A 14140-nucleotide genomic window follows, 5' to 3' on the forward strand; every position below is an offset into this window, starting at 1 on the left:
GTGTCTTCTAGTCTTGTTAGTACTTTCAAACTATAGAAGCAGCCTATTTGATAAGCTAGTGCTTTCCAATAAGGTTTAATGGGAAAGAGAGTAATTAATTCAGCATTTCGGATTTAATTTTATATAATTTCTCTTCATCAAGCCAGTCTTTTTAATTCCTTAATCTGACCTTAAGTATGACCTTTTTACCTACCGAAGTAAATGATTTCAATTTGGAGATAGTAAAGACTACTTTTCCTACTTGCTAACAGGAAGAAAAATCAGTTTTCTGGTTTGCTAATTTTTTAATCCTTATTTGTCAAATTGCATTAATATACATACTTTTAAATCCTGGACTTCTTCTTCTACTTTAGGTGCTGTTTGTATTTTTATCTTCTCTGGAGATTCTTCTACTTCCACCTCTTTGTCTGAATTCTCATCTATTTTTTCTGAATTTTCAGCACCAACTGCTACAAAAGAAAAGATATGAAATTAAATGACAATACTGGTAGAGCCCCACATACATTTTCTTACTCCTGTAGCAGAGTTATCTGAAGAAGGCTATCAGTTCTCTCTCCTTTGCTTTATTTTTCCTTACCTGTTATAAAAGCCCTAACAACTCCTCAACCTATGTAAAAAAAAAATTTTATCCTTTATATATAATCACTTTTCTTAGAATGTCAATCTATAAATAAAATTTACCTTACTCTACCATGTTAACCTGTATAGTTTCTGCTCTCCCTTTCTTCTTTATTAATCTTTTTCTAATCTCTTCCAGAACACCACTGCTTCAATTACTTACAAAAGCTAGACATCAAACCTGAGATATACATGGGTTCTTTATCAAGTGAGCGAAAAAAGACTCTTAAAGTCAGAGCAGCATTAATTTAAAAACCTGAACTAGTTAAGATGGGTAGACAATCTTTACTGAACTCACCTATTCTTGTTGGTGCTGTCTGTTGGTAGTGGGAATCTCCAAAAGAGAAAAGGTTTACCACTGACTTAAATGGAGTAACCTTATGATATAACAAAGGAGCCCTGGTGCCACGGTGATTAAAGCACTTGGTTGACAACCAAAAAGTCAGTGGTTCAAACCCACCAAGCCCTCCATGAGAGAGAAATGTGCCAGTCTGCTTCCATAAAGATTACAGCCTTGGAAACCCTATGGGGCAGTTCTACTCTGTCCTATAGGGTTGTTATCAGCCCGAACTGACTTTACTGCAGTGGGTTTGAATTTCTTTGTTTATGATATAATGGTCTTGCTCTCTTTTTATTAATAATAGTCCTTTCTCTACTTTCAAACTGTCCAAAACAAAATCTACCACCCCACTTACTTATAATTCAATCATACATATATATATATTTTTACATATACCTTACATTTAGCAGCAAGTAAAATAATTTAACAATATAAAGCACCACTACAGCTCTAACACTCGAATATTTTAGAGAACGAGGCAGGATATATCAAATTAAAATTCATATGTCCCTTTACCTACCAACAGATAACTAGTGATCAACAGTGCAGTGATAAGAAAAAATATACATGAAGATGTATGTACCAGGATGTTCACAGCATTGTTTTTACTGTGAAATATAATAATGAATGTGTATAATATAGTTTAAATCAAATGGACACTCAAGTAACTAAAACCTAATAGAATATTACTAGCACCTTGGAAGCCCCCTGAACCTCTCTGCTATTATCATCCACCTACAGGAGACATAATCTCTACCTTGACTGTGTTAGTTATTACTTTGCTTTAATTTTACCACATGCAGACAGATCTTTAAGCACAATATTTTTGCTTATTCTCCAATTTATATATATATATATATATTAACATATATTCTCTTTTTGTTCAACATTGTTTCTGAGATTAATCTATGTTGATGCATGTAACTATTGTTCAATCATTTTTCATTGCTATTTAAGATTCCACCGTAAGAACACACCACAATTATCCATTCTATCACTGACGGAGATTTGAATGACTTATACTTTTTTATATTATACATGCAGCATTATTTCTTTTTTTATTGTGCTTTTGATGAAGGCTTACAGAGCAAATTAGTTTCTCAACAAACAATTAACACATGTACTGTTTTGTGACACTGGTAGCCAACCCCAAGACATGTCAATACTCTCCCCTTCCCTACCCTGGGTTCCCCATACCAGCTTTCCTGTCCCCTTCTGCCTTCTCATCCTTGCCCCAGGGCTTGTGTCCCCATTTAGCCTCATATACATGGTTTAGCTACGTGTATTACTATTTTTTTTTTTTAAATTACTATTTGTTTTCTGGGCCCATCTAACATTTGGCTTAAGGGTGAACCTCAGGAGTGACTTCAGTACTGAGTTAAAAGGGGTCTGGGGCCATACTCTTGGGGTTTCTCCAGTCTCTGTCAGACCAGTAAGTGTGGTCTTTTCCTCTGAGTTAGAACTTTGTTCTACATTTTTCTCCAGCTCTGGCTGGGACCCTCTATTGTGATCCCTGTCAGAGCAGCTGGTGGTGGTAGCTAGGCACTATCCAGCTGTGCTGGACTCAGTCTGGTGGAGGCTGTGGTAGTTGTGGCCCATTGGTCTTTTGGACTAATCTTTCCCTTATGTCTTTGGTTTTCTTCATTCTCCCTTGTTCCAGATGGGGTAGGACAGTGGAATACTTAGATGGCCACTCACAAACTTTTAACACCCCAGACAGTACTCACCGAAGTAGGATGTAGAACATTCTCTTTATGAACTACGCTATGCCAGTTGAACTAGATGTCCCCTGAGATCACAGCCCCCAGTCCTGTAATTTGGTCCCTCAGGGAGTTTGGATGTGTCTATAAAGCTTCCATGACCTTGCCTTGCTCCTGGTTGTGCTGACTTCCCCAATACTGCGTACTGTCTTATCCTTCATCAAAGTTACCACTTATCCATTTTTTTTTCTAGTATTTTCTCCTCCTCACCCCTTCTCTCCCTAGTAATCATCAAAGATTGTTTCTTTCTCTACGTAAACCTTTTGAGTTTTTTTAACAGTGTATGAGACCACTGTTAAAAAAACTCAAAATGAAAAGATTTTCATTTCTCTAATGGCTAGTGATTGTGAGCACTTCCTCATGTCTGTCAGCTGTCTGAATGTCTTTTTTGTTCAAGTGTCTGTTCATATCCTCCACCCTTTTTTAATTAGATCATTTGTATTTTTTGTTGTAGAGGTGTTAGATTTTCTTAACAGGTTTCAGAGATTAGAACTTTGTTGGATTTATCACAGTGAAATTTTTCTCCCCAGTCTGCAGGTTCTCTTTTTACTGTTTTGGTGAAGTCCAGAAGTTCCCAGTAATCCTGCTTATCTTCTGGTGTCTGTGCATTGTTATGGTTTGTATTCTACTTATATACAAACCTTAACAACGCTAGAGGCCACATATTAGGGCCTCTAGCGTTGACGCTATTTTTTCTTCCACAATGTTTATGGTTTCTGGTTTTATGTTTAGGTCTCTGATCCATTTTGAATTATTTTTTGTATACGGTGTTAAGTATAGTCCTGTTCCCTTTTTTTTTTTTAACTGATAAACATTCAGTTTTGCCAGCACCATTTGTTAAAAAGACTGTCTTTTCCCCATTTAATGGACTTTGAGCCTTTGTCAAAGAATAGGTGTCTGTAGGTGGATAGATTTACATCTGGGTTCTACATTCTGTTCCACTGGACAATGTGTTTATTGTTGTACCAGAGTGCCTGGCCGTTTTGACTACTATAGTTGTATAGTAGAGGTTCTGAGGTCAGGTAGCGGGAGTCCTCCTACTTTATGCTTCTTCAACAATGCTTTACCTATCCGGGGCCTCTTTCCTTTCCATATAAAGTTAATGATTAGTTTTTATATCTAAAGAATGTAGTTGGTTATTGGGATTGCATTGCATTTGTAGATTGCTTTGGGTAGAACTGACGTTTTCACAATGCTGAGTCTATGCATCCATGAGTATGGTATGTCTTTCCATTTATGTAGGTCTCTTGGTTTCATGCAGTAGTGTTTTGTAGTTCTCTTTGTACGTATCTTTTACATCCCTGGTTAGATTTATTTTTTTTAGGGGCTATTATAAATGGTATTGTTCTCCTGATTTCCTTTTCATAGTTCTTTTTATTGGTGCATAGGAATCCAACTGATATTTGCATGTTTATCTTGTATCCTGATACTCTGCTGAATCTATTAGTTCCAATTGTTTTCATGTGGAGTCCTTTGGGTTCTCTATGTATAGAATCACATTATCTGCAAGTAGGGATAGTTTTACTTCTTCCTTACCAGTTTCTATGCCCTTTTTTTCTTTTTCTTGCCTTACTACTCTAGCTATGACTTTCAGCACAACATTAAGTAGAAGTGGTGATAAAGAGCATCCTTGTCTTATTCTTAAGGAGAATGTTTTCAGCTTCTCTCCACTGAGAATGATGTCGGCTCCTGGTTTTGTAGAGATGCCGTTTTATTGAGGAATCTCCCTTCTACACCTATTTTATTGAGACTGTTTATCAGGAATTGGTGTTGGAGTTTATCAAAGGTCTTTTCTGCACCGAGATGATCATGTGATTCTTTTATTTACGTGGCAGATTAGGTTGATCGATTTTCTAATGTTGAACCATCCTCGCATCCCTGGTATGAATCCCACTTGGTTGTGGTGTTTTTTTTTTTTTTTAATATGATGCTGAATTCTATTGGCTAGAACTCTGTTGAGAATTTTTGCATCTATATTCATGAGAGATACTGATCTGTATGATCTGTAATTTTTTTTTTTTTTTTGTGGCATCTTTGCCTGGTTTTGGTATCAGGGTTATGCTGGCTTCATAGAATGAATTTGGAAGTATCCCTATCTTCCCTAAGTTCTGAAATAGTTTGAGTAGTACTGGTGCAAGCTCTTCTCTGAATGTTTGGTAGAATTCCCCCCCATGCCTTTCAACTGTAAAGTTTATGCCATCTGAGCCATAGGTTTTTTTGGGGAGTTTTTTAAACTACCTTTTCAATCTCTTGTCATGTGTCTGTTCAGGTTTTTTACCTCAGTTTTAGTTTAGGTAGGTAGTATATTTCTAAAAATTTGTTCATTTCCTCTAGGTTTTCAAACTTGTTGCAGTATAGTTTTTCAAAGTACTGTTATGATCCTTTTTATTTCAGTTGGATCTGTTACAATGTCCCCCATTTCATTTCTTATTTGGGTTATTTGCATCCTCTTCTGTTTTTCTTTTTTCAATTTCTTTAATGGTTTGTTGATTTTGTTGAGCCTTTCAAATAACCAGTTTTTGGTTTTGTTGATTCTACTGTTTTTTTATCTTCTATTTCTGCTCTGATCTTTATTTTCTTTCTTCTGGTGGCTGTGGAATTCTTTGAGTCATGCAGCCAATGTCTTGATTTTGTCTCTTTTTTGATATGTGCATCTATTGCTATACATTGATCTCCGGGCACTGCCTTTGCTGTGTCCCAGAGGTTTTGGTATGATGTGTTTTCATTCTCATTTGATTTTTGGAATTTTTTGATTATGTCTTCGATTTTTTCTACAGCCTAGTAGTTCTTAAACAAGGTGATATTCAGTTTCCGTGTATTTTATTTTCTTTCCTTGCTTTTCTGGTTATTAATTTCTACTTTTATGGCACAGTGATCAAAGAAGATGCTTTGTATTATCTCAATGTTTTGGATTTTGATGAGGGTTGCTTTGTAGCTTAAGATATAGACTATTCTGGAGAACATTTCATGTGCATTGGAAAAGAATGCACACTTTGCTGGGTTGGGTAGTGTTTTCTACATATGTCCATGAGGTCAAGCTGGCTGATGGTGGCTATTATTAGCTTTTCTTTATCTTTGCTGAGTTTCTTTCTTGATATTCTGTCTTTTAACGAGAGTGGTGTGTTAAAGTCTACTATTATTGTGGAACTGTCAATTTCTCTCTTCACTGCTGTTAAGAGTTTGTTTTATGTATTTCGGAGCCCTGTCACTGGGTGTGAAGATATTCATTATGGTTATACCCTCAGGGTGGATTGTTCCTTTAATCATCACATAGCATCCTTCCTTGTCTTTTATGCTGGCTTTTGTTTTAAAGTCTACCTTATATTAGTATTGCCACTCCTGCTTTTTTGGTTGCTGTTTGCTTGATATATTTTTTTCCATCCTTTGATTTTTAATATATTTATATCTTTGTTTCTAACATATGTCTCTTGTAGACAGCATATTGATGGGTCCTGTTTTTTAATCCAGTTCGTCACTCTCTTGTCTTTTTATGGCTGCATTTAAGCCATTTACATCAGTACAATTATTGGTAAGTGTGAGTTTATTACTGTCATTTTGTAGTACTTTTTTTTTGTGGTGCTGACATTTTCTCTGTTCCTTTCACTATTCTGTGCTGAATTCCTTTTGTTTCTGCATACTTTTTCATTTTTGTAGATTTTGTGTTTATTGAGACTTTGTTTTTCTTCTTTAATATGATAAGTAGGTTTGTTAACTTTCTTTGTGCTTATCTTGAAATTTGTCCCTATCTTCCTAAGTTTAAGCTTGTCTTTTATTACTTGATATTGCCTTGACTTCTCCATTTGAAAGTTCTACACCTACATCATCTATTCCGTTTTATAGTTCTGACGTTGTTGTCATTTACAGATTGATCTCTCTGGTTCCCTATTGTGGATCTTTTAGTTTTCTTTTATCTTTGAGAGTTCATTACCTAGGATGGTATCTGGCTGATGCTATCTTGTGTCCTAGATTCGAGTTGTTGTCTAATGTGGTTTGCTAACTGAAGGACTCCCTTTAATTATTCCTGTAAATTTGTTTTGGTTTTTACACAGTCCCTTAATTTCTGTTAATCTGGAAATGTCCTGATTTTGCCATCATATTTGAGCAAGAGTTCTGCAGGATACATTATTCTCAGGTAGTTTTTTTCTTTCAAGGTTTTATATACGTCAACCCATTGCCTTCCTGACTGCATGGTTTTGCAGCAAGAGTAAAAAAATGGACACAAATGTCCCTCAATAGGAGAAACAGTTAAACAGATCAAAGACAAGATGATGAAAAGATTTTCAAGACATGCTGTTAAGTGAAAAAACTATCTTGCTCAATAATACACACAGCTTAACCTCATCTATGGCAAAAATTTACGTATGCATATATATACACCCAAACACAGTTATACATGCATATATGGGTTAAGGAAAAATATATGCATTTTAAGATAGGCAAGAGAAAACAGACTTCAAGGGTAAAAAATGGGAATAGGAAAAAGGTGAAGGAGATCTTCCGAATTTTACTTCATGCTCATCATTAAAAGAAAAACTTCAAACAAGCATATTTGCCTTCATTTATTTTCTGCGAGGTTTGTTTTTTTAAAACAATGACCCATATAAGGTATTTTTTGCTAGGTGTACTCAAGAAAACATTTGGTGTCAAAACTGTACCGCTAACTTTTCCACTACAGAATTAGGGCAGATAGAGATTAACGTATTTGCTTTATTCAGAGCTCTTTGGTAGCAGACTTGAAAAATGCAGCAGGGCCTCTCCTACTTTACCCTGAATAAAGTATAACTTGGGTCCTCATGACAGGACCAAACTGCTTACCCACCAAACCAGAGGCTGACAAACTTGTACACAGAGAGCATGAAGATGAGGCTGGGCTTGGAAACTCTGCTGGTGCAGTGGTTAAGTGCTACGGCTGCTAACCAACAGGTTGGCAGTTCAAATCTGCCAGGCGCTCCTCGGAAACTCTATGGGGTAGTTCTACTTTGTCTTATAGGATTGCTATGACTCGGAATCGACTGGATGGCAGTGGGCTGGGTGGGGGCTTGCCAGAGGAGGCCTTGCCTGTTGTGACTAACAAGTAGAGAAAGAGCACAAAGAGTCCATCGTCCTTATACAGATTAAGGCAATTATTGGGGAGGGGGAGGAATGTGTGTCTGGGGGGAATCTTGTTTTCTACTTTTAAGTAAGCCACTCCCACTCAGTGGTGAATATATGCATGACCCAATGGATGTCAGTTTCTCAGACTCTTAATTCTGTATCCCCCCAGAGGAGAAACAAGGAAAAAATAGAAGAGAAGTGGAAGAACCTTCCTTTCAAGCACCTCCCCAAAAGGATAAAAGTACTATTTGCCTTTTTGCTGAAGAAGGAACAAAAAAGGGAAAGGTGAATTTCCCCTCTACACCTTTCACTGTAAAGTTCAGGAAAGCATTAATTACCAGTTTCACCATTTTCTGGAGTATCTCTTCCCGTTTTGCTAGAACTCCGACTGGTGGATTCTGGACTGGTAGCTCGAATAAACATCTTCCATTTTCCTCTTTTAGACATAAGTCTACGTAGTCCATCTTGAGATGCTGGCTGGCTGATATCAGAACGTGGACTAGACCCTGACACACTACCATCTCCTTCCTCCAAGGCTCGCAACTCTGCCTACAAGAAATAGTTCAATAAAGTTAGCTTCATTAATTGCTTTCCAGTACTTATGCATTAAAGTAAGTGTACAGCATACATATTCTCCCTCTATTCTCAGGACATCAAAAGGCAGACTAGTAAGAAACAGAGGTGGACTTAAGTAAGACCAGTTTTGTCAGCTGAACACACAGTCATATAGATATGACTATGTTCTTAAGTTTAAACTCTTAAAGGGCAGGGAGCATTAATATTTTTTTCCTTAGAACCAAGTATTACACTCCCTATTCTGCTGCTACTCAATAAATGCTTACTTGTGATCACAGTAAAAAATATCAACTTAAAGAAGATTACAAAGATCCACAAACAAATTTTCCAATATGTGTACCAAATATAAAAAGCTTTAGTTAGTCCTCCTCTATGGCCGGTCTCTGGGTAGCCCAAATGGTTTGCACTCTACCACTAACTAACCTAAAAGGTGGTGGTTTGAATACACCCAGCAGTGCTGGGAGGAGGAAGAAAGGCCTGTTTATCTGCTTCCATAAAGATTACAGCCAAGAAAGCTCTATGGAGCAGCTCCACTATGCAACATGGAGTTGACATGAATTGGAATTAACCTGACAGCAATGGGTTTGGCTTTGAAGTTTTTTCTCTATAGCTTTAAACAAAACAAACAAAGCCCAAACCCATTGTCCAGTTGATGCCAACACATAGCGACCCTACAGGACAGCAGAACTGCCCCACAGAGTTTCCAAGACTGTAAATCTTTTTGGAAGCAGACTGCCACATCTTTCTCCTGGGAGCAGCTGGTGGGTTCAAACTACTGACCTTTGGTCAACAGCCAAGTGCTTAATCGCTGCACCACCAGAGCTCCTTTCTATAGCTTTACTTTAAAATTTTTCATATGAGGTAAAGCTTCAACGAAATGTCACTGTTCTAACACCTGTTAAAACTTTGCCTTAAGTTTCCCATGGACACCTTTTGAAAATGAAAACACCTCAAAGTTAGTTACAGATTCTTCTTTAATTTTCTGTTACCTTATAAAGACCCATTTCATTTCCCAAACAATGAAATGGCCGATTACTGGCAGTCACTTTTCACTTTGGGTTAAAAACTGAGTTGTCACAAGAAACTTAACAATACTCACTTGTTAAGAGGCTAAATTAAAGTTTCATTACTCAAAATCTATGCTTAAATCACAACAATGTCAGATTTTATGGCTTTCAAGTACCAAAAGTATCATCAGGAGCCAAAAGAACTACATCTCTGTAAACCAACCCAAGTCCACTGCTGTCAAGTCAATTTTGATCCATAGCAACCCTGTAGGACAGACTAGAACTTCTTCATTGGGTTTCCAAGGCTGTAATCTTTATGGAAGCAAACTGCCAAACCTTTCTCCCACGGGGCAGCTGGTGGTTTTGAACTGCTGACCTTTCAGTTAGCAGCTGAGCCACTTAACCAGTGCGTCATCAGGGTTCCTACACCTATGTACTTCAACTTTGTATTGCAGTCTTAAACATATCTGGGCGAAAAGTTTAAGAAAAAAGGAAATCTCAATAATAGTGGTGAGTTGCACACAATGATTCCACTATGAATAGAGGGGAGAAAGGGTACTTTAATTTCTATTAAACCTTCAAAAACTTACTTTTTTCCTTTCTAAAACCAGCTCCAGCTCAAGGGTATCCTGTTCTTCTTCCTCCTCACTTTCTCCAGACTGAACAACACTGCAAACATCCTCTTGAGAAGGGTCTTCTATACTGTCCATCATAATTTCCTGTGGCTTTACTACCGTTGCTACTTCTTCTACTGTTGTACTTGCTTCCTTCACTTCTGAAGCTGGCTCTACTTCTTTACAAATTACTTTTCTTCTCCATTTTTCTTCTTCCTCTTTTATTCCCTCAGGTAATAAAGGGGCAAGCAGGGATGCTGCCACTCCTTTTTTCTCCTCCTCACTATTTGAGAGAGCTTGAATTCCTTCATTTACTTCCTACAAAGAAATAATTTAAGTTCACTTAATTCTCATCAGTGTTTATATTCAATTGCTTATGTTAATACTGCCTGTATTTTTTAGTCACTGAATACTCTCACACCATCAACTCCCAATGGATTACTATGTATGTTTGTACTATTTCCCTTACAGCATTGGTACTTTTGGAAGGTGCTGGCTGATCTAGAACCTAGTTCATACATATTCTCCCCCTATTCTCAGGACATCAAAAGGTAGACTAGTAAGAAACAGAGGTGGACTTAAGTAAGACCACAGTTTTGTCAGCTGAACACATGACTGGATAAATCTTTACCTTCCCCTTGTGAATGCTGAGATAACTTCACAGGGTTGCAGTCAAGGTGACCTAGGAGTAAATATTTCTAAAATGACATGAGTGATTATATAAAATGTTTGTTTCCCTGAATACAGTGATACTTGTCTTACCTTCCTCCACAAGTTGTGAAGATTAAAGTATTCTAAAAGTACTTTTTGCTATGTGAGATGCTCAAGTGGCAGTAACAGCAGTTTTTTAATTTTTAAGGTAGCTAATTTTTTCATTAAAAAAAATCTCTTACAGAATCCCAAAATAATAGAACTATTCTGTCTGAAGTGGTGCTGGGAATCTCAAGCCCTGCCTGCTGGGCTGCTCCTGCATTCCTCACAATGACTCAAGGGGCCTCTGTGAAATCCTAAAGTGTCAAAAAAACTACAGACTGCATAACTGCTAAATACTGCAGAATAATCAGAAACAGATCTTAAGAATCAGAATTTACCCTATTTACATCTGCACTGTAAAAAGTACACAAGATATGTATACTAGTGCTCTGAGTCACATTAAGGTTCTTCAGATCAGAAAATAAGCACATGAGATAAGTTGTAACACTGACCTTTTTAACTTCTCGCTTGGTTATGACTGGTCCACTTTTACTACTGGAAACAGAAACCGTTTTCTCCTTAGTAAATACATCTGTATTTACCATAAAACCGGCTTCAGCACCTGTTACAGAACTAAAAAAATATACTTAACAATAGAAATAGAAAGCAAGCATTTTCAGCACAATACAAGACTCCAATTTCCTTTTAGGTAATTTCTTTCCAAGTCCATCCTTACCTGGGTTGGTAATGTTGTAATCCCTGTACCTGGGTAGCAAGATACTGGGGTAACTCCCATGTCACTTCATTTGTTTGTGTGTTCCAATAGTAGTAGCATCCTGTGTTCTCATCCCAGACTTCTTGCCAATCTCCCATCTCAATTCCAACTAGAAGAAAACAAAATTTTAGAAGCTCATTCCTCCTCAGTTTTGACCTTTCATCCTAAGACAGCCCTAAGCCATAAAAACGTAACATGGGGTTTTCTCAACCCTGGCACTACTAACACTTTGGGCCAGATAACTGTGTGTTGTGAAGGACTGTTGCGTGCACTATAGGATGGTTTAGCAGCAGCATCCCTGACCTCCACCCATTAGATGCCAAGAGCACTCTCCCAGTTGTGACAACCAAAAATGTCTCCAGACATTGCCAAATGTCCCCTGGGAGGCAACCCACACCTAGCTGAGACAAATGACCTAACGGCAAGAATTATTTTCTTGATATTGAGTAAATACATTTCTCAAAGTTTATTTATAAAGTCACCTTTGTACACATGGTTTAAAACAGCAATTTACTAGTTCAACACTGCATCTGAACCCCAAAATATTTTTATCTTATTATTCATCAAGCACAATCTGCTGCTGGTTGAAAGGGCAAGTAATTACCTTCCAAAGACAAAGCATCTGGGTTTTCACAGAACATCTTTAAGAAGTATATTTCAGGTGACTTTAAAAATGAAAGAACGAGCTTACCCCCTGCCAGTGAACACTGAGTGTCATACTGCCACCCTGACATTTGGGTTGAGTCTGTCCCATTTGAAGCAGTGGAAGAAAGTGAAGATGTTGAGGATTCCTTGGGCTCTGGACGAGGTGGAGTTGGAGGTGGAGCAGAAGCTGCTACAGGAGCTGCAGGCTGAGGCGCTGTTATGGCATCAATCTCCTTTAGAATGAAAATAGTAACACATGCATTAATTACACCAAAACCAGAACACTTTGAGAAATAACGATCACTTAAAAGAGGATAAGGAGAGAGATGGGGAGAGGAGGAGGAAGGAGAGACAGAAAGAAAGGAAAAGAAACAATACGGGACTGACAAGTATGCTAACCACTTGAGATCGAGATCCCAAAGTGGTTTCCATAACTAAAAATCCAAACAAGAGCACTGCTAACCGCTAGGAAGTTGGCCAATGTACTGTCAATATCAGTTGACTGGTTTCCATTTGCCTCTTTAGATTGTGCTGGTTTTTCTGAAGCATCACTCTCATCATCATCACTGTCAGCATATGCACCAAGTAAGCAAAGACCTCCTAAAAACAAAAAGATAATATCAGTAACAATGTTAGTACGTTCTATGAAGTATAAGAAAGAAGCTATAACACGGTTCTTTAGCCAAAGAGTTTATGGCTAATTTATTTACAGACTAAAACAGCCTCAAAATTAAAAATCATTGAACTACCACAGAGACATAAGTTATAATAGCATGCATACAGAACTAATATTTAATCCATTATTGAATCTCATTCTCTTTCAAAATAGCACATAATATATTCCACGTTTTAGAAGCCTGGGTGGTGGAGGCAGTTTGCAACCGGCTGCCAACCCAAAGGTTGGCAGTTCGAACATACTGAACAACTCCGTGGAAGGCCTGGTGAGCTGCTTACATGAAGATAAGCCAAGAAAACCCTATGCTGTAGTTCTCCTCTGTAACACATGGAGTTGCCATGAGTCGGGGGCTCGATGGCAGCTAACAATATACTACACATTTTAGAATTTGGTGATTAATGTGTTCCTCTCAAACAGCTAAGCATAGCACTTGAAACAAAGATTATTCCTCAAACAGGAAGTGAAAGGAATTAAAATGCAACTCAAAAGTAGGCAGAACCAATTATCAATGTCTTTCTCAAACTTCTTAACGCTGCTATGCCATCTCCTTTTGGATCATCTGTGGCTACTCTAATTCTATAATTACGCGTACATGTATATCCCCCATGTATACTGTTATTATAATAAGCATATAAAATGTTAAACTCTAGCTAGAGTTTTCAGCTACTAATAAGACTAAAATTTACAGTGCCTGGTACATTCCATGGTTTCAATAAGTATTTGGCAAATGAACAGATCTATCAGAAAATAAAATCCAGTTTTCTGTCCTTCACGCCGTAAGTGAACTAATGGGTTCACCTAAAAGTAAACCTAAGCTGTTCCATCCATTATACAACAGTTTACATTCAATGATTTAGTCACGTCTCCCTTTATTTTTTAGTATATAGGTGAGCTTTTACATTCAATTTCACATTTTACATTCAATACTCAATTTCCAAAATATGTGTCTTAAATGGATTGGAATGATTTTTAAGTGGACATTTCTTTGACAGTGTTTCTATCTTCCAGATATTTTTATTTCTTTGTTTTTGGGCATACTGGTCAATTTTCCTAATTTTCTTAACAAGAGTATGAATAGAACTACAAAAGGACAAACTTCTGTATGAAAAAAAAAACTTCACGTTAGTATTCGGCATTGATAGTTTAGTGTGTATGGGGAAAGGACAGGGTGAGAAATTTACATTTTTATATTGAAAGGACTTCTAGTTTAGAGACAATCATAGATACAAGCCGAAGTTGCTGGCCTTAACTCTATATTCTTTGGTAGTACTATATTCTTTCCAACCAGGCGAGTCGCATGGAATTTTCATTAGAATATAAGTCTCACAAGGGCAGAAACGCT

General features: G+C 37.3%; 1 protein-coding gene across 1 annotated transcript in view; it reads right to left on the minus strand.

Moving 5' to 3' along the window:
• Positions 1 to 14140, minus strand: part of FNBP4 (formin binding protein 4) — a 31601-nt gene that overhangs the window by 14061 nt on the left and 3400 nt on the right. The window contains exons 3-9 of the mRNA XM_049891174.1: positions 12586 to 12722; positions 12169 to 12355; positions 11439 to 11586; positions 11215 to 11335; positions 9986 to 10327; positions 8151 to 8361; positions 322 to 449 (exon numbers count right to left, since the gene is read on the minus strand). Coding sequence (XP_049747131.1) covers positions 322 to 449; positions 8151 to 8361; positions 9986 to 10327; positions 11215 to 11335; positions 11439 to 11586; positions 12169 to 12355; positions 12586 to 12722 — 1274 coding nt within the window. The remainder of the gene's footprint in view (positions 1 to 321; positions 450 to 8150; positions 8362 to 9985; positions 10328 to 11214; positions 11336 to 11438; positions 11587 to 12168; positions 12356 to 12585; positions 12723 to 14140) is intronic.

This window comes from Elephas maximus, chromosome 7 (assembly GCF_024166365.1).
Source record: "Elephas maximus indicus isolate mEleMax1 chromosome 7, mEleMax1 primary haplotype, whole genome shotgun sequence".
NCBI classification, from domain to species: Eukaryota; Metazoa; Chordata; class Mammalia; order Proboscidea; family Elephantidae; genus Elephas; species Elephas maximus.